Source organism: Lepidochelys kempii, chromosome 5 (genome assembly GCF_965140285.1).
Source record: "Lepidochelys kempii isolate rLepKem1 chromosome 5, rLepKem1.hap1, whole genome shotgun sequence".
NCBI lineage: Eukaryota > Metazoa > Chordata > Testudines > Cheloniidae > Lepidochelys > Lepidochelys kempii.
In genome coordinates, this window is record NC_136384.1 from 103,543,280 (window position 1) to 103,568,471 (window position 25,192).

The 25,192-nt window shown below is 39.8% G+C and overlaps 1 protein-coding gene across 15 annotated transcripts in view; it reads left to right on the forward strand.

Moving 5' to 3' along the window:
- The window catches only part of JAK2 (Janus kinase 2), a 164,176-nt gene that overhangs the window by 67,148 nt on the left and 71,836 nt on the right, over positions 1–25,192 (forward strand). For 14 of the 15 annotated variants that reach the window (XM_078852895.1, XM_078852891.1, XM_078852893.1 and 11 more), the window contains 5 exons: positions 14,670–14,793; positions 16,329–16,446; positions 16,984–17,129; positions 22,084–22,396; positions 24,982–25,101. In XM_078852895.1, coding sequence (XP_078709021.1) covers positions 14,670–14,793; positions 16,329–16,446; positions 16,984–17,129; positions 22,084–22,396; positions 24,982–25,101 — 821 coding nt within the window. The remainder of the gene's footprint in view (positions 1–14,669; positions 14,794–16,328; positions 16,447–16,983; positions 17,130–22,083; positions 22,397–24,981; positions 25,102–25,192) is intronic. The other variant, XM_073345272.1, reaches the window with a different exon arrangement.

A 25,192-nucleotide genomic window follows, 5' to 3' on the forward strand; every position in this document is an offset into this window, starting at 1 on the left:
TGAGGTAGTGCACTATTTATCACCTGTCTCTGAGGATTACTTCCTTGGTTGTTATGACATCAGCAAGAAGAGTAAGTAAATTTGAAGTTTTTATGGATTGTAAGGCCAGAAGGGATGATTAGATCAACAAGTCAGACCTCCTGTATATCAAGACCATTAAATTTCATTGTTACCCCTGTGTTGAGCCCATTAACTTGTGTTTGACTAAAGCATACCTTCTGGTAAGGGATTCAGTCTTGATTTGAAGACATCAGGAGATGGAGATTCACCATATACCTTGGTAATTTGTTCCGGCGGTTAATCATCCTCACTTTCAAAAACATGTGCATTATTTTCAGTTTTAATTTGTCTTGACTTGTCTTCAGATTCCAGCCATTAGTTCTTGTTATCCCTTTCTCTCCTAGATTAGAGAGCCCTGTAGTACCCAGCACCTTTCCCTTGTGAAGGTACTTATACACTGTAATCAATTCACCTTTCAGTTTTCTTTTTGGTAAACTAGGTGAATTGATCTCTTTAGCTTAAGTCTCTCACTGTAAGGCATTTTCTCCAGCCCTTGAATAATTGTTGTGGCTGTTTTCTGCATGCTCTCAATTTTTTCAACATCCTTTTTCAAATGTGGATGTCAGAACTGTACTTGGTATTCTTGTGTTGGTCTTGCAAATGCTGTATATGCAAAGATAACATCACTTCTCAGTTTATACATCCAAGGATTGCATTAGTCCTTTTTGTCAAAATATCACACTGGGTGCTTGTGTTCAGTTGTATTCTTCAACTTCATTATTATGTGCTCAAAAAGTCCCGGCTAGGAAGAATTATATGGAAAGATATGTTTCAGACCTATATTCTGTCTTCTGCAAAGTCTTTCCGCAGCAGTCCTGACTGGCCCAGTTATTTGAGATTTTGTTTACATACTGTATACGAGATTTCATTTCTTAAGTGCAGTAATATTCTGGCACAGAACACATGGGCACTTCTTTAAAACCGAGAACAAAACATAAATCATTTTGGTGGGACTTACTGTGTTTACATCAATGACGTTTCCTTTGCGGGTGTTCGGTGCCCAACTGGAATTATGAAAGCTAAACTCTAAGATGTGAATTGACGTGCTGAGCCATATTTGTTTCCTTGTATTTTATGCCATCCTCTCTGTTTGCTTTTGAGTATTCCAATCTCTGCATTGTTCTTCACAGAGCAACAAACAGCAGATCTTGAGAGCAGCAGTTATGTGACCTTGATTGAGGTTTCTCACTTTTATCAATATGCTGCCCTTATCCGTAGCGAAACATACTGTACACCAGATTGACTTTGGAGTTTTAGCTGCTGTCATTACAACTCAGGGACCCTTGCTTCATTCTTAGTGAGGGATGAATGGTGCTCAGTGAATGAGGCAGGGAACCACATACTGAACAGTAAAGATAAAAATATATTACTGAACAGCCCCTTTATTCACTGTGCATCATCCAACTTGCATAGTGAATTAGGCAGAAGTCTTCTGGGTAAAATATATACTCCTAGGGGCATTTTGCACAAAAAAAATTCTGTGCACAATATTTTAAAATTCTGCAATTTTTATTTGTCAAAATAACACTACATAATCATGCCAGTTTCAATTATTTTGGTAATTTGTTTCAAAATACCTGTCAGCAACTATGTCTGTAACAATACAGACACACACAATAATTCCCCCAGGGGAAGAGAGTTAAAGAAACTCCTATGACAACCCAGTTTCTGTTTCTCTGCCCCTTCCTCCCCCAGAGCCCAGTTGAGGGACCAGACACCCACAACCTCCAAGCCCACCTGCACTCCCCACCCCCCCCAACCAATACACCTAAACCTCTTGTCTCCAGAGCCAAACCGCGGGAGCCCCCCCAGACCAGATACTTGCACTCTCCCCCACAGAGCCCAGGGATCCAGAGGGAGAAAGAGCCTGATGCTTGGACCCAGGCTTACACAGAGTTTCCTACATTCCCTCAGGGCATGCTGGGAACTGCAGCTGCCAGGAACCCTCTAGCTCTCTCTCCCTCTCCCCAGCAATGTCTTTTATGTGCAAGCTGGGCTCTGCCAAGTCCAGTGGTAGCTGGCAGCACTACAGCCCATTTCTGTGGGGGAAAGGAAATTCTGCGTGCACAATGTTAATTTCTACAAAAAATCTGCATTGCGCAGTGGCGCAGAATTCCCCCAGGATTAAATATAGAGGTGTGTGTCTCGTAAAATCTATAAAGTACTTGAAGTAAAAGATATCCTACAAGTATTTTGTACATCAGTTCTGTCTCTTTCACCGATCTGTAGAATGGGTGGAGCCCACACTTCATATATCAGAGAGAAACTGAATTTGATTGGATAGGATAAATTAATGTTAAACTCTGTAAAAATGTTGTAACAGTTTGATTTATTTCTCAAATTCATACTTGGTCAAATATGCTTATTGAACCATGAAGCTTCTACTCAGTTCTTTACGTTTTATCCTGTGACATAATGCATTTATTACGAAATAGTGCTGGGTTATTCCTTGGGGTTTTTTAGTTTAGTTTTGGTTTTTCTTTACACAGTGTTTTCCATCTCTCTGTTTTCCTGTATGTCCATGACTTTTATTTCTTGAAAATCATCTGTAAGGGCTGGCAGCTCTTGCAGATTTTGCTGGCTCCAAACCAAGCAAGTGTCAGATGATTTTCCCATTAGATTCCTCTTGTGAGTTAGACAGCTTTACTGTACACTTTTTGTTGTAAGCCTTGTACCTATGTGTGTAGGGACAGATGCTGTTCTGCAACAGCTTCAAATCAATGAGGACTCAAGAGTGAATCACATTTGCTGAGCAAGTTATTGCTATTACATATAAAGAGTTGATTAAGCACATCGGAAATGTAAATGAATCTTTGTTATTTTTGTAGCACCATATGCTTTAGACATGATGTAAGGAGAGAGATCTCCTTCGCTGAAGAGTTGAATCTAACCAGACGTTGTACAGAGCAGGGAGCGTTGCCACATGCAATTTCCTCACCACACCTTAATTTCCCCTTTTGTGCATGCATCTTTGCTTAGTTTCCTTTTAACACTTGCCTGTTGTGTGTGTTGTGCTTGATAGCCCCTACCGAATGTTTCTTTTGTTTTTTAACCTGTGCCTAACTTATTTGCTTGTTTTTATTCCTCCTATTCTGTTTGTATACGATTTACCTACTACTCCCATTACCTTTCCTCCTCTTTTTGAACCATCCCTTTTCCTTTGTCATTATGACTCATGCCTATGATATTTTAGCTTTCATCGCAGCCCCTTTTCCCTTGACCTCCAGACAGGTATCTGACACCACAGCATGCATCCGATGAAGTGAGCTGTAGCTCACGAAAGCTTATGCTCAAATAAATTGGTTAGTCTCGAAGGTGCCACAAGTACTCCTTTTCTTTTTGCGAATACAGACTAACACGGCTGTTACTCTGAAACCTGTCAAGCTGCAGTGGCCACCCTACATGCCATCCCCATTGCTAGGTAGCAGCTCCATATTGGGAGCAAAGTTTAAGAAACCACTTTTAGAATAATCTGTTTCCTGTTTGTCAGGCCCAGTCATAAATCATGGTAATTGTAGCTCCTCAGTCTGAGAACCAGCTCATAGCTTTCCCAGGCATAAATTAAACATCAACAGGATGTGAACAGGAAATTTTCTCCTGTTCAGCAAATGAAGGTCCTTTTCCAGCTATTTCATTTAGAAAAGTCAAGATATTTCAAGTCTAAGTGGCTGAGAATCTTCCTCTTTGTGTTTATTTAATTTTAATTAATTTTAAAATAATAATCTTAATGATGAACATTTTGGGAAAGCAACATCTTTGTTAAAGATTCAGCACCACTGTCCATTCCACTTAGCTCTGAGAGTGTACAGTGATCAGGCTCTGAGATATCCAGGAAGTCCTCCAGCAAAATCAGGGAAGGCCAGAGTTGATATTGCTGATATTGCTAAAGTTTAAAAAACAAATGAAAAAACAAAAAACAAAAGCAGAAAATGTTTTTAAAAATCTTTCAGGTCTTTGTACATCATAAAGAAGCAAAAAAAGGGCACAGGATCAACTGATGGGGGGGAAAAAAAAACTTGGCAGGTCACATCCAAAGGTCATCATGGAATGCATCCGATGACATGAGCTGTAGTTCACAAAAGCTTATGCTCAAATAAATTTGTTAGTCTCTAAGGTGCCACAAGTACTCCTTTTCTTTTTGTGAATACAGACTAACACGGCTGCTACTCTGAAACATGGAAAGATGAGTACATCTTTGTTCCAGGAGGCTAGATTTTCAGAGGCGTACTTTTGTGCATGTGTGTATTGGGAGTAGGGTGTATGTGAAACTGTGCCTTTGAAAATCTGTTCTTAGGTTTGCACTTAACCCCCCCCCCCCCATCCCACTCTCTTTATGGTCAGAGTCTTTCTTTCATAAGCTTTGATCTAACATTTAATCTCTTTTGTCACTGTTGGAAGACAGGATAATGGGCTAGACGGGCCATTGGTCTGACTCAGTATGGCCGTTCTTATGTTATGTTCTTATGCCAAAGGTATCAGAAGGCCCAATTTCTGGTGTCAGCCAAGTTTGTTAGAGATTTGCAGTACGCAGGAAACTGAGCACGATCGCTCACAAGAACATTCAGTTCTCAGTCTCCCAGCTTCTCTTCATCCTTGAATTCCATAGGCAATAGATTCCTGAGAAACTTTTTAACATTATTAGGCACAGCTGTATAGCCAGAGCTTTATAATTATATAAAGTGATCAATTTAGGTGTTCAGTAATTTTATTGACATACTGCAATATTGTAATCACTTGTGAGGTGTCTTTCTCTTTGATCTGATAGAAGATATTCTGTGAAAATTTTCTCCAATGGAAAATTGGGTTTCAACTAAACTAAAATGTTCACATCAAGCGTCTGCTTTCCATTGTTTCATTGGAAAACCAAAACCCCCCAAAATGAAAACTTTAATCGGTAAACCATTTTCGAGCTAGCTCTAGTTCAGGGGCAGGCAAACGTTTTGGCCTGAGGGCCACATCGGGTTTCGAAAATTGTATGGAGGGCTGGTTAGGGGAGGCTTTGCCCCCGCCTCCTATCCGCACCCCCCCCCCGCTTCTCCTCCCCTGACGCCCCCCACCTCCCGCCCGGGACTCTTGCCCCATCTACCACCCCCCGCTCCCTGTCCCCTGACTGCCCCCCACCTCCCCATCCAACCCCCCTCCTTCCTAACTACCCCCTCCCCCCCCCGCGCCCGGGACCCCTGCCCCCATTCAACCCCTCCCCCCTGTTCCCTGCCCTCTGACTGCCCCGACCCCATCCACACCCCCACCCCCGACCACCACCCTGAACTCCCCTGCCCTCTATCTAACCCCCCCGCTCCCTGTCCCCTTACCACACAGCACATAGCACCAGTGGGTGGCAGCGCTACAGCTGCACCGCCCAGAGCGTTGCGCCGGTGTAGTGTAGTAAATGCTCTCCGTAACTGCTACCAGTAGCACATTCCTACGTGGAGCAGTTTAATACACTACACTGGCAGCATGGTGCGCTGTGGGGAAGGGGGAACAGCGGGGGAGGGGCCGGGGGCTGAGGGGCCGGGCAGGAGGGTCCTGTGGGCTGGATGTGGCCCGCAGGCCATAGTTTGCCCACCTCTGCTCTACTCAGTATTGTAATGTATGTACCATGAGACACTAAAATAAATTACGTGTATGGATATACAGGGTTCCTTTCTAGAAAGCTCCTCAAAGTTATTTTCAGTAAAATATGTATTGTTGTTGTTCAGTCTCACTGATTGTGTGTATTATTTCAACAAATAAAAACATGTTTTTATGTTTGTTAGAAAATGTTTTTAGGTTTTCGGACATGAAATTTCAGTCTTAGACGTGAGAGAAAAATCACTGAATATTATAGCATTTGTTTTTTACTCAGTTGTCTCTGATGATTACTAAATGTCCTGCTCCTCCTGATGTTTAGTGTTGTCGCTTAGGCAAGGTGGGAATCATGTACAAAGGGCTTTGGGTTCCTTTTTTTATGTCTAGACTGTGTACAATTGTCATTGACTTTGATGTCAGTGACTTCAATTCCAGTACACCTCATGGGTGTTTTATTTTTATACTTGCCCTTGCACATCTTGGCTTCCACTCTGTTTACTCTGACAAAACCTAGTGAAACATCTTGGGCCAGGTCCACTGGCATGTCGCGGCTGCTTTCCACCACACTAAGTTAATAATCTATCCCTAAATTCAGCCAGTCTGGCCCAGGGAGTATCCTCCTGGTACAAAAGTGATCCTCCAGTGGGGTAGAGACAACTTAAAGGTTCTTACACCACTGACCATCCTTGCTTCCAGTGAAACAGAAGTTGCTGGAGGAAAAGGGATGTGGACAGGACACACACAGTGCTGGCCATACTTACAGGTTGTGGGACACTCTCCTGGGAAGCAGCAACTTTGAAAAAGATTTGAGAGTCATGGTGAATAATCAGCAGAACAGGAGCTCCCAGTGTGACACTGTGGCCAAAAGAGATAATGAGATCCTGGGATGCAGGCACAACTGATACCTACTGATATGTGTGGCGGGGGGCACAATTTAAAGGTTCGCCTCCACCCCAACAACTTGAGTCATTACCATCCACCTCAGCATACTCCCTCTTCTTACATCAGTGGCCTCTCCCTACAGCTCCCAGTTGTTTGCTGCTGCCTCTCCCCGCAGCCAGCTCACCAGCTCCTGGAGCTGTTTGTTGCACAGGGAGGGAGCCCAGCCAGCAAACCCTGGCAGAAATCTGGGAGGGTGGGCACAACTCCTCTGCTGGGGTGCATAAACAAGGGACTCTCAAGTAGGAGTAGAGAGGTTATTTTACCTGTGCATTTGGCACTGGTGTGACTGCAGCTGGAATTCTGTGTCCAGTTCTGGTGCACACAATTCAAGAAGGCTGTTGATAAATTGGAGAGGGCTCAGAGAAAAGCTACAAGTATGATTAAATCAGTGGTTCTCAAACTTTTGTAGTGGTGACCCCATTCACACAGCAAACCTATAAGTGTGACCCGCCACCCCCCCCCCCCAATAAATTAAAAACACTTAAAAATATTTAACACTATTATAAATGCTGGAGGCAAAGTGGGGTTTGGGGGTGGAGGCTGACAGCTCATGACCCCCCATGTAATAACCTTGCAACCCCCTGAGGGGTCACAACCCCCAGTTTGAGAACCCCTGGATTAAAGGATTAGAAAACATGTCTTATAGTGACAGACTAAAGGAGCTCAATCCAGTTAGTTTAACAAAGAGAAGGTTAAGGAGTGACTGATGATAGTCTGTCCGTATCTGCAAGGGGAATAGATACTTAATAATGGATTCTGCCGTCTAGCAAAGAAAGGTATAACACAATCCGATGGATGGAAGTTGAAGCTAGACACATTCAGACTGGAAATAAGATGTACATTTTTAATAGTGTGAGTAATTAACCCTTGGAACAGCTTGTCAAGGGTTGTGTTGGATTCTCCATCACTGGCAATTTTAAAATTAAGATTGGATATTTTTCAAAAAGATCTGCTCCAGGAATTATTTTGGGGAAGTTCTATGGTTTGTGTTATACAGGAGGTCAGACTAGATGATCACTGTAGTTTCTTCTGGCTTTGGAATCTATGAATCTTTGCTGTATGCCAAGCCTCAGCTATGTTTTTGGCCCCTAACCACTGCAGCCATCCTGAAGTTCAACTGAGTTCTTCCCATGAAATAACAGGATGTAGCCCATCATATTGATCTCCAAAGTCATATTTTGAATTGCATGTATGTTCATCTAAACTGGGGGTGGGCAAACCTTTTGGCTCGAGGGCCACATCGGGGTGTGAAACTGTATGGAGGGCTGGGTAGGGAAGGCTGTGCCGCCCCAAACAGCCTGGCCTCCGCCCCTTCCCACTTTCCACCCCCTAATTGCCCCCCTCAGAACCTCCCAACCCATCCAACCCCCCCCTGCTCCTTGTGCCCTAACCCCTCCAAACCCTCGTGCCCCCAACTGCCCCGACCTCTATCCACACCCACACCCCCACCCCCTGACAGGCACCCCGGGACTCCCACGCCTATCCAGTCCCCCCAGTTCCCCATCCCCTGACTGCCCCCCCAAACCTCTGCCCCATCCAACCGCTCCCTGTCCCCTGACTGCTCCCCCGGACCCCCTGCCCTGTATCCAACCCCCCAGCTCCCTGCCCCCTTACCATGCCGCTCAGAGCGGCAGGAGCTCGCAGCTGTGCAGCCCGGCTGGAGCCAGCCACGCTGCCCAGAGCACTGGCGGAGAAACAAGCTGAGGCTGCAGGGAGTGGGGACAGCAGAGGAGGGGCTGGGGGAAGCCTCCCCAGCTGGGAGCTCAAGGGCCAGGCAGGACTGTCCTACAGACCGGATGTGGCCCGCGGGCCGTAGTTTGCCCACCTCTGATCTAAACCTTTTTTTTTATTAATAAAATTCCACACAGATAAACCTGTTTTTTCTCTTTAAAGCAAAAGCAAAATATAATTGTAAACTCTCACTGTTAACAAATCAAGGTGAATTAATTAACTAATTAATTAATTTTAGGATTGGAGACTTCCTTATTTGGTTTCTTTCCACATGCAGAACAGTGAGGAATACAACATTGTGTAATATGATTGATGTAGAACGTTCTCAAAATAACCTTCAAAGGACAGGGACAAAAAACATTTTCACCGGTTGTTTGTGTCTTTCTTCATCCTAACAAGCTATTCTAGATTTAACACGTTTTGTTTTACCTTAGCAGAACACTCCCATGAGATCATATTTATTGACCTGTTATAATTTTAGATGACTCTGGTGGAGGAAGGCTAATTAGTACTCTGGATTGCTTTGAGAGAAAGCCGGTTTTCTCTTCTTCAGGGCATACTGATTTCTTAGCACTTCCATCTCCTGCATACTTTGGATCCAAACATAAGGCCTGCAGTTGTCTCCACACCATATATATGAATATTAGCCACTTATGTATTTACGTACTACTTCATTTATTCAATTTCACTGCTCTTGTAGCAAATACGTTTTAAAGCATAGTAAGTACAAATCTCTGTAAACCCTGCTTCCCCATTAATTAAATCTTCAGTTCTTGTGATTTCCAAGTTTTTTCATCATCCATGTACTGTAGTTCACTCTAATTATTTTCCCTTAATGGGAAACGTTAAACTTCATTACATATGATATATCAGTGTAAACCTTTTTCCTCCTCATCTAAGACTAGCAGCTTCAAATAGGCTCTTTCCTACTGTTCTACACTTTTTTTTTTTTTTTTGGTCCTAAACATGACATTTTTGCACTAATAACTATTAATACTTGTATTTGTCATAGACTGGTGCATCATCTCCAGGGTGGATAAAAATCAATTATTTAAAAAAAAAATCGGATTTTTAAAATTGGATTTTTTGGATAGGATTTTTTCCTCAAAAAGCATTTTATCTAAAGAGAGTTTTAATTAAGATACATCATAGCTCAAAGATATCTCATCATGGAATAGGGATTTTAAATTCTAATTCTATAGTGTGCGACAATAAATTCAAGTAATGTTTAAGAAAAGTTTTGTAAATGAGTTCCAATAGTTCATGGATTAGGGATCCAATCTTATGGGGTTCCAGGGGCTTCTGTATAGATTATTTAGGTTAATCTTTCTATCTACCCAATGGGACTCAGTGCTCAGTCTAGAAGATACCACCAGAGATGCTTAGTTTTGCAGTTCTCCAACTGTGGATTTGTGTCTCCAGAGATAACATGGTTGTTAACAGCAAAAATGTTTTTAAATAAATAATATATAGATGTGAGAAATAACAGACCTCAATCCTATTGTCCCTCTGCAAACTTGTGTACACAGAGTCAATCCCTTACCTCTCTAAAAGTGCAAAGTTTCAAAAAGTTTAATGAATAGAAGATTGTTTGGGGGCAGAATAGATCCGGACAAGGAGAAGAAGTCTGGAAATAAATGTGAGAAGGGAGGGGGACAGGCAGTAGAAACAGAAGTGAAACTGTTTGAGCAGCATATTCCAGAAGTCTTGAGGTCTTTCTGAGTGTAGCCTTCATTGATTTGAGATCTACCATACCGTCTCTCACTAGAAGGGAAAACCTATAATGTCAGCTGGCCATAAAAGAGACCCAGTTTGGGAATGAGAACCATTCAAGAAATATATGTTTTCTGATGAGGTTTTAAAGAAAGTCACAGCAGTGAACTGGTGGAAGTCACTTAAGCACTTGGATTCAGAGACTGTTGAAGTGATGAGCTCACTTTTAACAGCAGTAGCTTCTTCTGCCGTTGTAGGAAGAATATTTTCTTCCTTTGGACTAATTCATTCCAAACTGAGAAATCGTTTGGGACCTGAAAAACCAGGAAAGCTTGTTTTTCTTTTCCAGATTATGAATAAACAGGAAAATGAAGGTGAAGACGACTGACTTAGCTGCAGAAGCCAATATTTTAAATTTCTCATGTTGACCTGGCTGACATAGTTGATTTAATATCTTTTTTTTTTTTAAAAATATTTCATTTAACTATTTTAGTTAAAAACAATTTTAACAAAAACAAACCTGATTTTAAAAAATTTGAATGTTTAACTAAATTCAAAATTCGTATGCTTGATTCATTAAAATATTATATGTTTGCTGTTGAAGAAAAAAATCCAGAATACATAATGTTGTCGTTTTAGTTAAATAAAACAATTTAAATGTCTTTCTGGTGATGTTCTCCTAATACAGCATGGCAAGAAAATCCTCCAAATATTAATAATTAACCTGTTGATCTGGAGAGAGTTCACCTCCCAGTGACTTCATAAATATCTGCTTCAATTACCTTTGGTAAATGAAATAACCAAATGATCATTCATTTTCTGATATAGCTGTAAAACTAATCTGAAAAGTTTTCAAAATAAATCACTTTAAAATGTATAGTGTGTACCTTCTAAAAATGAAACTTACATCTGTCTCTGAGTTGTGAAGAATATGTATGAAGGTTATAACAACCAACAAGAATGCACTTTTATGTAGAAATCCATGATTAAATTGATCTTCCTGAGTAGTGATTTAAATCATGATTTAAATCAATTTAATTCAAATCAAATCCACCCTGATCATCTCTATGTAATGCAGTTAATTTTATGTTATGTACGTGCACCACTTATTATATGTCATATCAAATGATCTGTGAACCTTACACTTTGTTAAACATAACAAATGATACAAGTGATCATCCTTATTCTCTCAGCTATTTCTTTGTTTCTGCAAGGTCTGCTTTTTTGTATTATCTTATTTCTCTGCCAGCCATTGAACATTTCTGTCCTAGTAGAATAGTTGCACCTTCCTTATTAGTTGGTGGTTGTCTCTATTTTGGCATGTTCATCAGATGATACTTTTGAGGAACAATTAAAAAAAAAAGCGTTTCTAGTTATTGTCACTAAGAATTTTCAAGCAGCAGATAAAAATTGTTTGAGGTTTTTTTTTAATGTATTTTTTTGCAAATCATTTGACCTATTGCGTGTTGCAAGGCTACTAATAAACCTCAGGTATCAGAATACTTGTTTAAGTGTTTATCCTGAGTCAAGCTGACCCATTTAGCCTCCTGCTCACTAAATATATCCACCTGTGGCTGGGGGAATGGACTCAAGGCCAGTGCTGGTGCCATTTCCTTGAAGACCAGATGGGGCTCTGTAAAAGGGTGAACCCCTTACCTCTCTCCAGCACTCTCACAATCCTTGTCAATATAACTTGTTTGTATTTTCCTTGTATTATGCAAGCTAAAACACACAGGTTTTGGAATATGCCAGCTTTGCATAATATTACAGAATTGAATGTGATATACTTAGAATACTTGCATTCTAATCTTTGTTGTGGCAGCACATCAGAACCTAATAGTAAAAGACAGAGAACATTATCAAATTACTGTTTTAATTGCATGGCTGCGCTACAAAGTGATTTGATAATCTACATTTATTCCTTTGGCTAGTGTATTGATAGTTTCTAGTGTTTCTTTGCGGTTTCCCATGCTCAGTTATAAGCCCTTATTGTGTGTCTTCCAGTCTGTTAATTTTTGTGTTCCCACTAAATGGCTCTGACAAATCCTGGCCTTTTTATACGTGATTATTTATTTGAATGAGAGGGCTCCAAAACAGGAAGCAGGGAAAAGAAAATGAGATGTAGATCCTGATCCTCTGTATTTACCCCTTTCTAACTGGAAGTTCTTTAAGTAGAGCAGGGCAGGAAGAGGCAATTCTGTTTCATGTTATTTTACAAATTGGTTTTGTTACGATTAGGAATGTAAGTCAAAACTTGAAAATCCTCCACCAGAGGGAATGGAGCCCTGGGTCTGTGATGGTCCTCCTGGTGTGCTGCTCCAGGGCTGCAGAACCTGGAAGCCAAGACTAGTCAGCAGCCTGCCAGATAGGCGAGCTTTGCTAGTGGAGCTTCGCCAAAATTTAACCTTCTTCAAAGAATTGTGATTTCACTACTTTGGCAAATTCCAACAAAACAATGTTTCGAGCAGTTCTGGTTTTAAATTGGGACTGTTGAGGATTTAAGAGCTAATGGCAGTAACTGGTTTGTTTTTTAAAAAAAAGTAAAATAAAAATACTAAACAAACCTAAGGTTTTGCTGGTGTGGATGCACTTACAGACTTGGGGACTATGGCCCCAAATAAATGGGGCTCTGCACAGGGATAGAGATCCTTGAGGAAGAGCAACTTGCAGGATTTGGGCCTTAGACATAGTAACTTTAAGTAATGGAGTAGTCCCACTGAAAATTACACAGTGGGACTAGTCACATGCTAATTTAGATGTGCTCAAGTATTTGGCTGAATCATTGTCTTGGTTAGTTTTTCCCTGTTTTATGGGAAAGAGGATTGGGGAGTTTATTTTTAAGCTTTTTTTTTTCAATTTTTATCAATTTACATTTTCACAGTTGTAGAAGATTATGAGGGGATCAAATAACTTTTAATGACAAATATTGAGATTCAAAATTTTTAAGCCTTATAAGCCATTAAAAATACAATTTTTCACATCATATGTTAAAATGTACAAAGTAAATATCCTGAAATCAACAAATCCTATATGTTTTTACCATTCATTCGATAGTTCATTTGTAACGAGCCTAATTCAAAGTTTAATCATTGTATTTTGACTATAGTCAGTTCTCAAGCAGCATCTTTCTTACACTGCCTATCTGTAATTTTTAGGGTGACAAGATGTCCCAATATTAGGGGCTTTGTCTTATATATGCTCCTGGAAAAAAAAGTGTCCCTCTTTTTCACTCTTGCTATCTGGTCACCCTGGTAAATTTCTATTATTATCAATAGAAATATTTTTTCATCAGTTTGTGTGTGTACTGTGAAATCAATGTTTACCGACACTTACCAATAAAAATCTCATATCAAGCATGTTTTTATGTTTGTTAGAAAATATTTTTAGTTATTCAAACAAGAAATCAGTCTTCTGGCTTCACTGCCGAATCGTGGAGCCTGTCTGTCTGTCTGTCTGTCTCTCTCTCTTCCTTCTCTCTCTCTCTCTCCCCGCCCCCCACCCCCCACAAGTCAGCTTTCTTTGAACGTGACTGGTCCTGTGTAATGAGAGACAGTCCCTATGTCACAGAAGCATTCCCTTTTTGTTCTGCTCTCTTGTCATAAGCTTCCTTCCTCTGTGTCCTCCTAAATTGATAAGTCATAGTACAGTCGTATTAATACCTGGAATCCTGGAATGTGTAGGAAGGTGGACTTAATAGTCATGGTGATTCTCTTTGTTGTTCTGCTTTTAATTCTTTAAACCTAATGGTGTAAAACTAATACATTAGTCTGTTCAATTTTTGAAAAAACACAAGAAATAAATTAAAACAAAGTACTATTATTTATTATTCTGGTAGCACATACAGTGCACTCTGCTAGATACAGTACAGCCATATGGAGATGGTCTTTGCCCTGAAAACCTTATAATCTAAGGGTTTGTCGATCCAGGGTGTTATTCCAGAATGGCTCTTCCTGTTTAGCTCCATGGGATTAAGTTAATCGGAGTAAGGGTTAGTCTCCACTAGAAATGCTATATTGGTAGAGTTGCACCAACTCAACTGTGCTGCTGTAGCTCCTTTGGTGAAGACGCTCTGTGCAGTGGAAGAGAGCTCTCCTGTCGGCATAATAAATCCATCTCCCATGAGAGGCGGTAGCTATGTTGGCAGGAGAAGCTCTGCCGCTGACATAGCGCTGTCCACACCAGCGCTTAGTTCAGTGTAATGTACGTCACTCAGATGGTTGACTTATTCACACCCCCTGAGCGACGTAAGTTATACCAAAGTAACTGGTAGTGTAGACCTGGCCTAAGGAATGCATGAAGTTAATCAGGAATAGTTAACCTGCTTTAAATTCACACCCTACCGTAGTCCAGATTAATTTTCATGTGTAGACAAGCCCTGGATATAAAGTGAGAGATAACAGCAGGTGGGTACAATGAGCAGACGGGGAGCATAAAGAAACACAGAGATGATACTGAGGCAGAAAATAAACTGCAGCATGCAGAAACTTGAAGTGAAACTATGACCTACCAGTGCTATGGACAATCAGTTAACAAGACTCTCAGATACTATCAGTCCACCACTTTTTACAAGGGTGTGTTTTCTTACTACTAAAAAAAAGTGATCTGCATAATAAGGAACTTCTCAGTAAGCATTTGTTTTTCTGTTGCTTTACTAGGTATCATGCCTGTGTACCATAACATGTTTGCACTAATGAATGAAACAGAGAGAATTTGGTATCCTCCAAATCACATCTTCCACGTAGAAGAATCAACCAGGCTCAACATACTCTACCGAATAAGGTAGCATGACAACTCAGATAACACCTAAAAAAGAATTGTGATTTATTTTTCATATTTAATGCAAAAAGCTAAATAACAAAGCAGTAGCAAACAATATAATGTAAAATGTAACTGAATTATAGTCTCCGTATGAACTATTAGGTCCTTGATAAGAAGCACACAAAATATGTTGGATTGAGTAAATTGAATAATCAATTGTATCATTTGTGCCTTTGTATTGGAGATAACTATACTTGCCTCTTCAGGTTAAAAAACAAAAAGGTACTGAAAGTACAGGAAGTTCCAATTATTATTATTTATTTGTTTTGTGATAAATGATCGACTAACAAGAGCCAAATTTCTTGTTCGTGGATTTGTGTTTTTGAGTCATGATGCTAATATAATTATTAGAAGTTCTGAAATGTAAAAAGTCTTTCATTGACTAAAATGCTGATTTATAGATATAATTAAGTTATCCCATCCAATCATCAGGACATCTACAGCAGAATTTGTATCTATCAAATGAACAAAATCTCTTTTGAAAGTGAACTTTTTGAGCTGTGCATCTACCATTTTTCCTGCTGAAAAGTCTTTTATTTCCTTGAAATGCGTAAGTTAGCATGGGTGTCCCTTTGGTAAATTAAATTGCAAATTGAAATGCAAAATGTTCTCTTAATGGCTTACTTTGCCCTATGCTGGTAGACTGAAATTATTTTATTGAAATTTCTGCTGTGTGCATCTGTTAGTTTGTTCCCCATTCTTTTATAAGAGTAAGATAAGAATGACTACCAATCTGCACACATGCACAGCAGAGTACTCAACCATATTGCTAATTCCAATTTAAAATGTGGTTGTGGTCAGCAAAGCTACTCTGAAAATCTTACCTCTTTTTAGAGTGTTTTGTTCATTTTCCACTAATGTCATCCATACAAGAAAAAGTAAGATCGACCAGGTACAGTATCAAAAAAATAAAGCAATTTGTTTTGTTTTTTATGGTATATTATGAGCAAGAGAGATTCAGGAATCAGAATTTAAAACTGGCAGTTTTGTTAGTGATATATTAGTTGGATTAGAATACAGCTTTCTGTTCTGCAGTTACATTAATTTTATAGTGCTACTCCTAGTTCCAAACATTTCTTTTAGTGATCTAAGATATGATTTAGTCACACTGGGAGCAGATACAATGTTTGCAGCAACCAGGTGTCACTTCTGCAAGAACCACTTTACTAATCGCTACGCTGTTCCTCTTTGCAATAAACTGAATGGCGTGATAACGAGAGTGTTTTCTTTGGGATCACGTAATGGTTGTTCACTTAGGCATAGAATAATCTTGTCTTCCTTGGGCATTGTTATAATAACCCAAGTAGTTATATTTCATTGTATCTTCTCAAGAGGTTTGTAGAGGACCAAGGATCTTGCTACAGGGAGTTGTACATAAAAAGAAATCTTAACTTTACCAAGTGATAGTATTTAAGATGTGTGGTCTTTTTCAGTAGATATAGCCTTTAATTTTGTTGAAATTTGCTTAACTATACAGTGTGTATGTTCCTCAACAGGTTTTATTTTCCTCACTGGTATTGTAATGGCAGTAGCAGAGCATATCGTTATGGTGTTTCCCGAGGTGCAGAGAGCCCTGTTGTTGATGACCTTGTCATGTCTTATCTGTTTGCTCAGGTATGACTTGATTGTTTTTTTTTTTTTTTTTTACCTCTTTGCCACTGCTTTTTGACACCATCATCCAAACATAGAATGTGTATGATATCCCACAGAAATAACGCACGAAGCTTGACTTAATTTCTCAGAGGCCAGTCTTAAATATGCAGATAAAACTCAGGGCCACATCGTGCCTCTGCAGTATGAGAGAATGAAAATCCAGTGTGAGGGAAGGGATGAAGGACTTGATGCCTCCACCGTGTTATTCCCCTCAGCAAGGATCAGGCTCCATTTTTTGAGAAGAGCAGGCTTGGAAATATAGGACCATGCCATTCATGAACAGACCTTGTGGGACTTCAGCAATAAGCTGATAACAAACCTTTTAAGAGCTGGGTTGCCACGGGGTGAAGAGTAGCTGGGAACCAGTGTACAGATTCACAGAGTTCTGGGTACAGAAGAATTGAGTCACAAAAATGTTCAGTAAAAAAAATGTTATAAAAGAGAGATCATGATGAGGTAAATTTTCAGTCTGATTGCTTGTGCTCTTTTCTCTCTCAGTGGCGAGATGATTTTGTGCATGGATGGGTAAAGGTGCCTGTTACTCATGAAACACAGGAAGAATGCCTTGGAATGGCTGTTCTTGATATGATGAGAGTGGCCAAAGAAAAGGACCAAACTCCCCTGGCTATCTACAATTCAGTCAGGTAATTCCTTACTTCAGAACAATGTTACTTTTACATATAGTAAAAGGATAACTCATTAGTTTACTGTTTTCTCACTCTACCTTTCTCTTTCATGTAACCCAAGCAATTAGCACCTTGACAGACACACAATTTTTGGCAACAGATTTGTTCCAGAGCAGAGATTCCCAAACATATTTATAGTGTTGACTTTAGCTTAGTAGAGAGATTATCTCATGACCACCTCCCCTTACCCTTGTGATCACATGGACTACTTCCCTTTCCGTTAGCATTTGAACGTCCTTGTTGCAACTTCAGCCATTGCTTATATAGAAAATAACATTAGGAAAGTAATTAATGTATTTTTAGCTGTCTTTTAATGAAATTTAGCAGGTGAAAACAAGGAGGAATCAACACTGTGACCAGTTCTCTGTGGACCTCTGGCAAGTGTTCTGTGGGCTGCTGGTGGTGCATGGACCATAATTTGGGAACCGCTGCTCTAGAACTTCCCATGTGTCTGCAGTTTTTCGGTTTCAAAAACTTTTTTCTTTTTATATCTGAAAAGTCCATGTAACTATTAACTTTATTTTACATGACATATATTTGTCTATGCTCTTTTAATCCAAAGAATCACTTCACCTATAAACAATCTTAAAATAATAACTAAAGTGCGTGTGCAACTGAAGGCAAACATATGTGCAAACACATTGTAACTTTGAGCTTCCAGGGGGAAGTCAGGAAAAATAAGTAATTTTTTTTAATGTTCTTTGTTTTAACAGAGAACTTCTGAAGTACGAAAGACTTAAATTTCACACAACCTTGCAACATTATTGGATCCTAAAGAATGTGGTTGTCTCTCTTTTGTTATGCATGTATTTGTGTCACAAAGCCCTGGTAGCACTCCTACTGTCTGGATGGTCACCAAGCTACTGTGTTTGAGCCTCACACACTAGGCCTATGTGCTCTTAAGCTTCCTTTGGTCTGAGTAGGCTGCAGAACTGCCCCGACACACTTTCTGGGCACTGGCTGTCTGTCGGTTATCCCTTCACAGAAATGGAACCTTGCAGCCTAGCTGCCACAGGCTCCAAGACTCCCCAGTAGCTTAAGCACACCCTTCCTGCTTTGAGCAGGGGGTTGGACTAGATGACCACCCGAGGTCTCTTCCAACCCTAATCTTCTATGATTCCTCAGCGCTCTGACCTTGTGTGAGCTCTGGGTTTACAGTTACCTCTTCAGGTGTGTGTGATAATTGAACCAAACAGACACGCAGGCTTTGTAAGGTTTTCAAATATGAATCACTCTTTACTTTTGCTAGCACAAGAAGCATACAGATCTAGACACAACAATAGCCTGTGTATATGCACTTCCCTGCCTCATGTCCCTTACCACTCTTGAACATTCTTTGGGCTTATGTCAGAGTCCTCTAAAGAGTCTAGGCTTTTCCTCCAAATCCTGAAGTATCTCCCTGTAGTCCGTAGCTAGTCCGTAGCCAGTTTCCTTCTTCCTTGGCTGGTCCTGCAGCTAAGCAAGTCCCCTCTGCTACAACAGACAGCTGCAGCGGCACAGGAGCCAGTAAACAGAGCTGTAAACAGGGGAGTTTGAGTGGGAGTTTGAAAGGGGAGTTTGACTTGTGGTGCTTGTTTGGGGTTTGTTTTTGCTGTGGGTGGTGGTTTTGGTGTGGTTTGTGTTTCCCAGATTAACAGGATTTAGGTGGGAAGGCTATGACAGATACAGAGGCAGCAGTGGGCGTGACCCATGTAGTGGAAGACACAATGAGGATGACTGGATGTGGAAGCTGCGGTATGTACGTGATCCTGGAGGGGGTACCTGGAAAGAGTTTTTTCTGCATGAAGTGCCGTCTGATAGAGCTGATGGAGGAAAAGATCCGAGGGTTGGCGATGCAGGTGGAAAGTCTGGTTGAGTTTAGAAGGGAGTTTGAGCGGCTTATGGAGCAAAGACCTGAGGCAGCTGAAGGGAAAAGCTCAGACTTACAGATGGAAGCAGGACTGAAGAATTCTGATGGGAGACTGCTGGATGAAGAAAATGGACAGTGGAAGCATGTGACTAAGAGAATCAGGCAGAGGAAAAGATGGGCTAGTGAAGGAGACATAGAGCTCAAGAATAGGTTGGCGGTGTTGGAAAATGAAGAAGGGGCTCAGCAAGTAGTCACTGAAGGTGGAAGGGCAAGGAAGAAGAGAAGAGCGGCTAGTCCTATAGGAAAAGGGGAAGAGTCAATGGCGACTACACCAAATATGAACCCCAGGAGGATACAGGATGGGTTGAAGAGGATTACAAGGGAGATTAGGAATGGAAAGAACTTGCAGCCAGAGGGAACAGGGGATAGACCAGAGAATCGCACGGTCACCAGGAAAAGGCAGGTCTACGTGATTGGGGACTCCTTACTGAGAAGAATAGACAGGCCTGTAGAATAGAATATCAGGGTTGGAGGGGACCTCAGAAGGTCATCTAGTCCAACCCCCTGCTCAAAGCAGGACCAATCCCCAATTTTTGCCCCAAATGGCCCCCTCAAGTATTGAACTCACAATCCTGGGTTTAGCAGGCCAATGCTCAACCCACTGAGCTATCCCTTCCCTTTAACCAGAGCTGATCCAGAGAATAGAAGGGTGTGCTGTCTTCCAGGTGCTAAGATACGGGATGTGAACCTGAGGTTGAAAAGGATCCTAAAGGGAGGGGGAAAGAATCCACTGATTGTCCTTCATGTGGGAACAAACGATACCGGTAGATTCTCGCTGGAACGTATCAAGGGAGACTATGCCAGGCTGGGGAAGACGCTTAAGGAAATCGAGGCTCAGGTGATCTTTAGTGGGATTCTGCCTGTTCCTAGAGAAGGGCAACAAAGGTGTGACAAGATTATGACTGTCAACAGATAGCTCAGGCAGTGGTGCTATAAGGAGGGCTTTGGGATGTATGGCCACAGGGAGGCATTCATGGACAGAGGACAGTTCTCTCGGGATGGACTTCATCTGAATAGGGAAGGAAGTAGACTTCTAGGATGGAGGCTGGCACAACTGATTAAGAGAGCTTTAAACTAGGAATTTGGGGGAGATGGTTGGGAGATGTCCAGGTAATCTCCACGCTGGATTTTAGCATTGTGAGGGAAGAAAACGAAGTAAGAAAGGATACAGCCATGGGTAGGAGAATGTATATAAGGAGGAAGGGCAGTGTGGATACCAGTCTAATAGGTTATACTGGCTGTAGAATGTCCGTGCCTAATCGGCTACAGAATGTGAGCGAGGCCAAACAGCAAAAATTAAGATGTTTGTACCCCAATGCGAGGAGCCTAGGTAACAAAATGGAGGAACTAGAGCTACTGGTGCAGGAAGTGAAACCAGATATTACAGGGATAACAGAAACATGATAGAATAGTCGTCATGGTACTATATAGTAGACTGGACTACAGCTATTGAAGGGTCTGTGCTGTTTAGGGAAGACAGAAATAAAGGTAAAGGTGGTGGAGTAACATTGTATATCAATGATGAGGTAGACTGTAAAGAAATAAGAAGCGATGGAATGGATAAGACAGAGCCCATCTGGGCAAAAATCACATTGGGGAAGAAAACTACCAGAGCCCCCCCTGTGATAGTGCTTGGGGTGTGCTATAGACCGCCGGGATCTAATCTGGATATGGACAGAGCCCTCTTTAATGTTTTTAATGAAGTAAATACTAATGGAAACTGCGTGATCATGGCAGACTTTAACTTCCCAGAGAGAGACTGGAGGACGAGTGCTAGTAATAACAATAGGGCTCAGATTTTCCTAGATGTGACAGCTGATGGATTCCTTCATCAAGTAGTTGCTGAAGCGACTAGAGGGGATGCCATTTTAGATTTGTTTTTGGTGAGTAGTGAGGACCTCATAGAAGAAATGGTTGTAGGGGACAATCTTGGTTCAAGTGATCATGAGCTAATTCAGTTCAAACTAAATGGAAGGAACTAAATAAACAAAAATAAATCTGCGACTAGGGTTTTTGATTTCAAAAGGGCTGACTTTCAAAAATGAAGGAAATTAGTTAGGGAAGTGGATTGGACTGAAGAACTTATGGAGGCCTGGAATTACTTCAAGTCAAAGCTGCAGAAGCTATCTGAAGCCTGCATCCCAAGAAATGGGAAAAAATTCAAAGGCAGGAGTTGTAGACCAAGCTGGTCACCTCTTGTCTAGACAACATGTTCTCTTGCTCTCACCTTTTTTTCCATTCTTGTGAGTCTGGTTTTGAAAATTTCATTTTTTTTGTGTCCATTCTTTTGTTAAACTTCTTCATGTCATAACTTTTAAAACATAGTTTCATTTTTAATCACCTAGTTAACAAGATACTGCTAGAGCCAGTGACACAAGTGGTAACTGATTAAATAAAACTTGTTTTGATATTGTTTTTAGATTTTGGCATCTTTCTTTTAAGTTACACAGAGAAAATGTTAACAGAGCATTAAGTTATAAGAACATCCAGTACTCAAAAGTTAAGAAATCCAACCTCCCAGTACAAGGCTTAGTTCATGATACAGTGTAGTTTTGCATTGTTTGTTATCTTCTTTTCAAACTTGACGTATGTGGTTCTGTGTCTGTATTTACAAATCTGAATGATCTAGAAAGATCAGGATTTTGCTACATTGGCATAGCTATGGGAATTTATCAATGTATCCTTGCTGACTGGACTTCTTCCCAACCCCGCATAATAATGACTAAATCAGAAATGTCCAGGTTTATGGAAACAACAATGTACTATACTTTGGAACTAGTAAATGAAAAATAGAAAACGTCACAATAAGTGTGGTTTCATTTTCAACAACTTTTACTGAAGACTGAAATAAAAACCACAATAAATTTTAAAATCACAGTAAGTAGTTCATTTGATAAAGTATTTTTATGTTGGCTTTGTATTTATTTAGCATACAGAAATAATTTCCTTTTCTAGGCTTTATAGATAAACCTTGGAATTTATGTGCTAATCTTGTGTTCACAGTTACAAGATGTTTTTGCCTAAATGTGTTCGGGCAAAAATCCAAGACTACCATATTTTGACACGAAAGAGAATAAGGTACAGATTCCGCAAATTTATCCAGCAGTTTGGCCAATGCAAAGCTACTGCCAGAAACTTGAAACTTAAATATCTTATAAATCTGGAATCCCTTCAGCCTGCCTTCTATTCAGAGATTTTTGAAGTAAAAGAGCCTTGCAGAGGTGAAGAGAGTTTTGCAACCATTATAATAACTGGAAACGGTGGAATTCAGTGCTCAAGAGGGAAACATAAAGACAGTGAGACACTGACAGAACAGGTAATCCTTATGAATATGGCTTCACTTTTATTATTTTAAGGATTTTGCAAATGGACATGGTAACAGAGTAATTTGGTCATATGTTACATGTACTGATTCATTCTCATGTAGTACTATAGAATGAATTATGACTTTGACTTAATAGTTCTACTGTGATTTCTGTTTGAATGGGGTTTGACTTGAACCAAACAGCACAAGACTTTTTAAATTAGGTGGATTTTTTAATATAGATTATAAGAGAAATAATTTTTGACTAAGCAATTAAAGTACTTAGATGACAAATGAAGAGTGAAGTTCTCTGTCATTCATGCTACTGAAACAGGATTATTATAAAAGTTGACATGAGAAAGTAACAGCTCCGCCTAATTTAAGAGTTAAGCTAAATTATTCAATCATTTGTTATAATCATGTAGTTACATTTTATTCTTGATGTTATCTGGGTGCTTTTGTGTTTGTTTTTTACATTGTTTCCCATCTGAATATTCAACAGTTGAACTTAACGTTATCTGATGCTAGTTGCTAGCAGGATATGAATTACTGGTTGTCAGGAATTACTAAGTCTAGCTTTGATAAGCCCCACCTGTTCCATTGCTAATGTGCAATGTACCCAGATCAGATCAGGAACACTGTTATCCCAAAGACAATGTATCATTTCAGGAGTATATCTTATTTATTGTACATGGCTTTTAAATAACAGAATATTATTGTGAAACATTTCTATAGCATTAAAAACCTACACATCACTTTACAGACTATAGATGAAACAACCCTTCTAGTATAACCCTTCTTTATAATCTAAATAGAACTGGTTTTTTTTCAAAGGGAAATTTGAAGGAGGAGTATTGGAGGTGATCTCCTTTTTTAAAATGAATAAATAAATGACCGTACATTTTAAAATACATATACATTTCATGATAGATAACAGACTAGATCAAAACAGTAATGTGAAAAATACCTTGTAGAACAAATTGAGGTTAACAGATAGATTACAAGTGATCACAGCCCATTATGTAAAATGGCACTTTTATGATATGGTATTTAATCATCAGGCATATTAAAATATATAACTACATATATGCAAATATCTTGATATTTCTTCCTTTGTGCTTATTAGAAACAGTGCAGACTGAGCTAAAGTTTGGATAATTGGGCCAATAGTTATCATCTGTATAACTTTGATGATTGTTAAATGTTCCTACTAGACACCCTTTATATGCGAAAAGCAGCCTTCAAGAGATGGTTCTAATGATGATGTTTGGAGTTATTTTATAGAAAACTAGGCCTTTTAAAATCACTTTTTGTACATTAATTCATATATAAAATTTATCCTCTTTGAGCCACGTTTTTGTGAAGCAACCTCTAACTTTGCACATGCTGAAATTTGTGTATGAAACTGTACCATTTGTGCATGCCAATCAAGCCTTTAATAGCAAGAGTAATAGGATTTGTATTGTTTTTCATCTGAGATTCTCAGTTTTTTTCCAAGATGAATAAGCATTATTATCCCCAGTTTACAGATGAGGAGGAAACAAATGCATAAAGAGTTTAAGTATCTTGTTTGAGGCTATAGAGGAAGGCAGGGGCAGATGGGAATAGAAATCATGTCACCAGACTCCCTGTCCTCTGCTCTGACCATTAGGCAACTGTGCCTAATGTAAGGTAATTAACTACATTTACCTGTGGACAGTTTCTGCATTTGTCTTCAAATTTAATAGTGAGGTAAGGCAAGCTATATCTTTGACTATTGCAGCAAATCAGTGTCACAAAACTTTACTCAACCACTTGCTTGGAGCAAGATTTTTTATTATTTATTTATTTGTTTGTTTATTTATTTTTATTTTGGTGAAGTGTTGGTAATGCAGTGGCTGTGATAGGTGGTCTTGCCAGCCCAGATTCTTCTCTGGTAACTGGGCATAACTCCATTGACTTTAATGTAACAAGATGATTTACACCAGCTGCGAATCTGGCCCAGCATCTTTATGGAGAGCATCGGTGAATACATGTTGTGCCAGTGTAACCATGGATACACCTGCAAAAAGGCTGCAGTAAATAACAGAAACTAGAAATTCTTACTCAGATTATTATCCGACTGTTATTTCCCTTGAATTACAGAAATAACAAATAATAATGAGGTATATTATCTAAAATGCTACAGGCAACCAACAAAAAAAGCCATTACCTGTATAACATTTTGACTGATCTATCCTTATCCATCTGGTGGAAGAACAGAAAAAGTGAGACAGTCAGATATTTTAAGAATTCAGTTTGAGGACAGAATTTAAAGAACCAAATTTTCAAAAATTCCCTGAATTGCACTCCAGTCAAAATTCACCCATGCTTCTAGCTCCCATTATGATTTGTGCCTTCGGTTACCATAGTCATGGATGCACGTGTGTGTGTGTGTTTTTCATTGTGAAAATCAGCATCCACTTCGTGATTATTTGATCTTCAGTGTTTTGCATTTGTCATCATTCCTAAGGTGGTGAAAATATTTATCTATGGTTATAGGAATTCTAGAATTTTGAATTATACTTTGAAAAACCATTTACTATGTTAGTATTAATCATAACCAACATTTATTACAGGAATTACAGACATACTGTGATTTTCCTGATATAATCGATGTCAGCATTAAGCAAGCAAACCAAGAAGGCTCCAGTGAGAGTAGAATTGTCACCATTCATAAGCAGGACAGTAAGAATCTGGTATGTTTATTTTTCTTATTGTTCGATTTATATTGATATTGGTTTGATCATGTGATGGGAAGACAGCAGTATTCACAATACTCTACTAAAC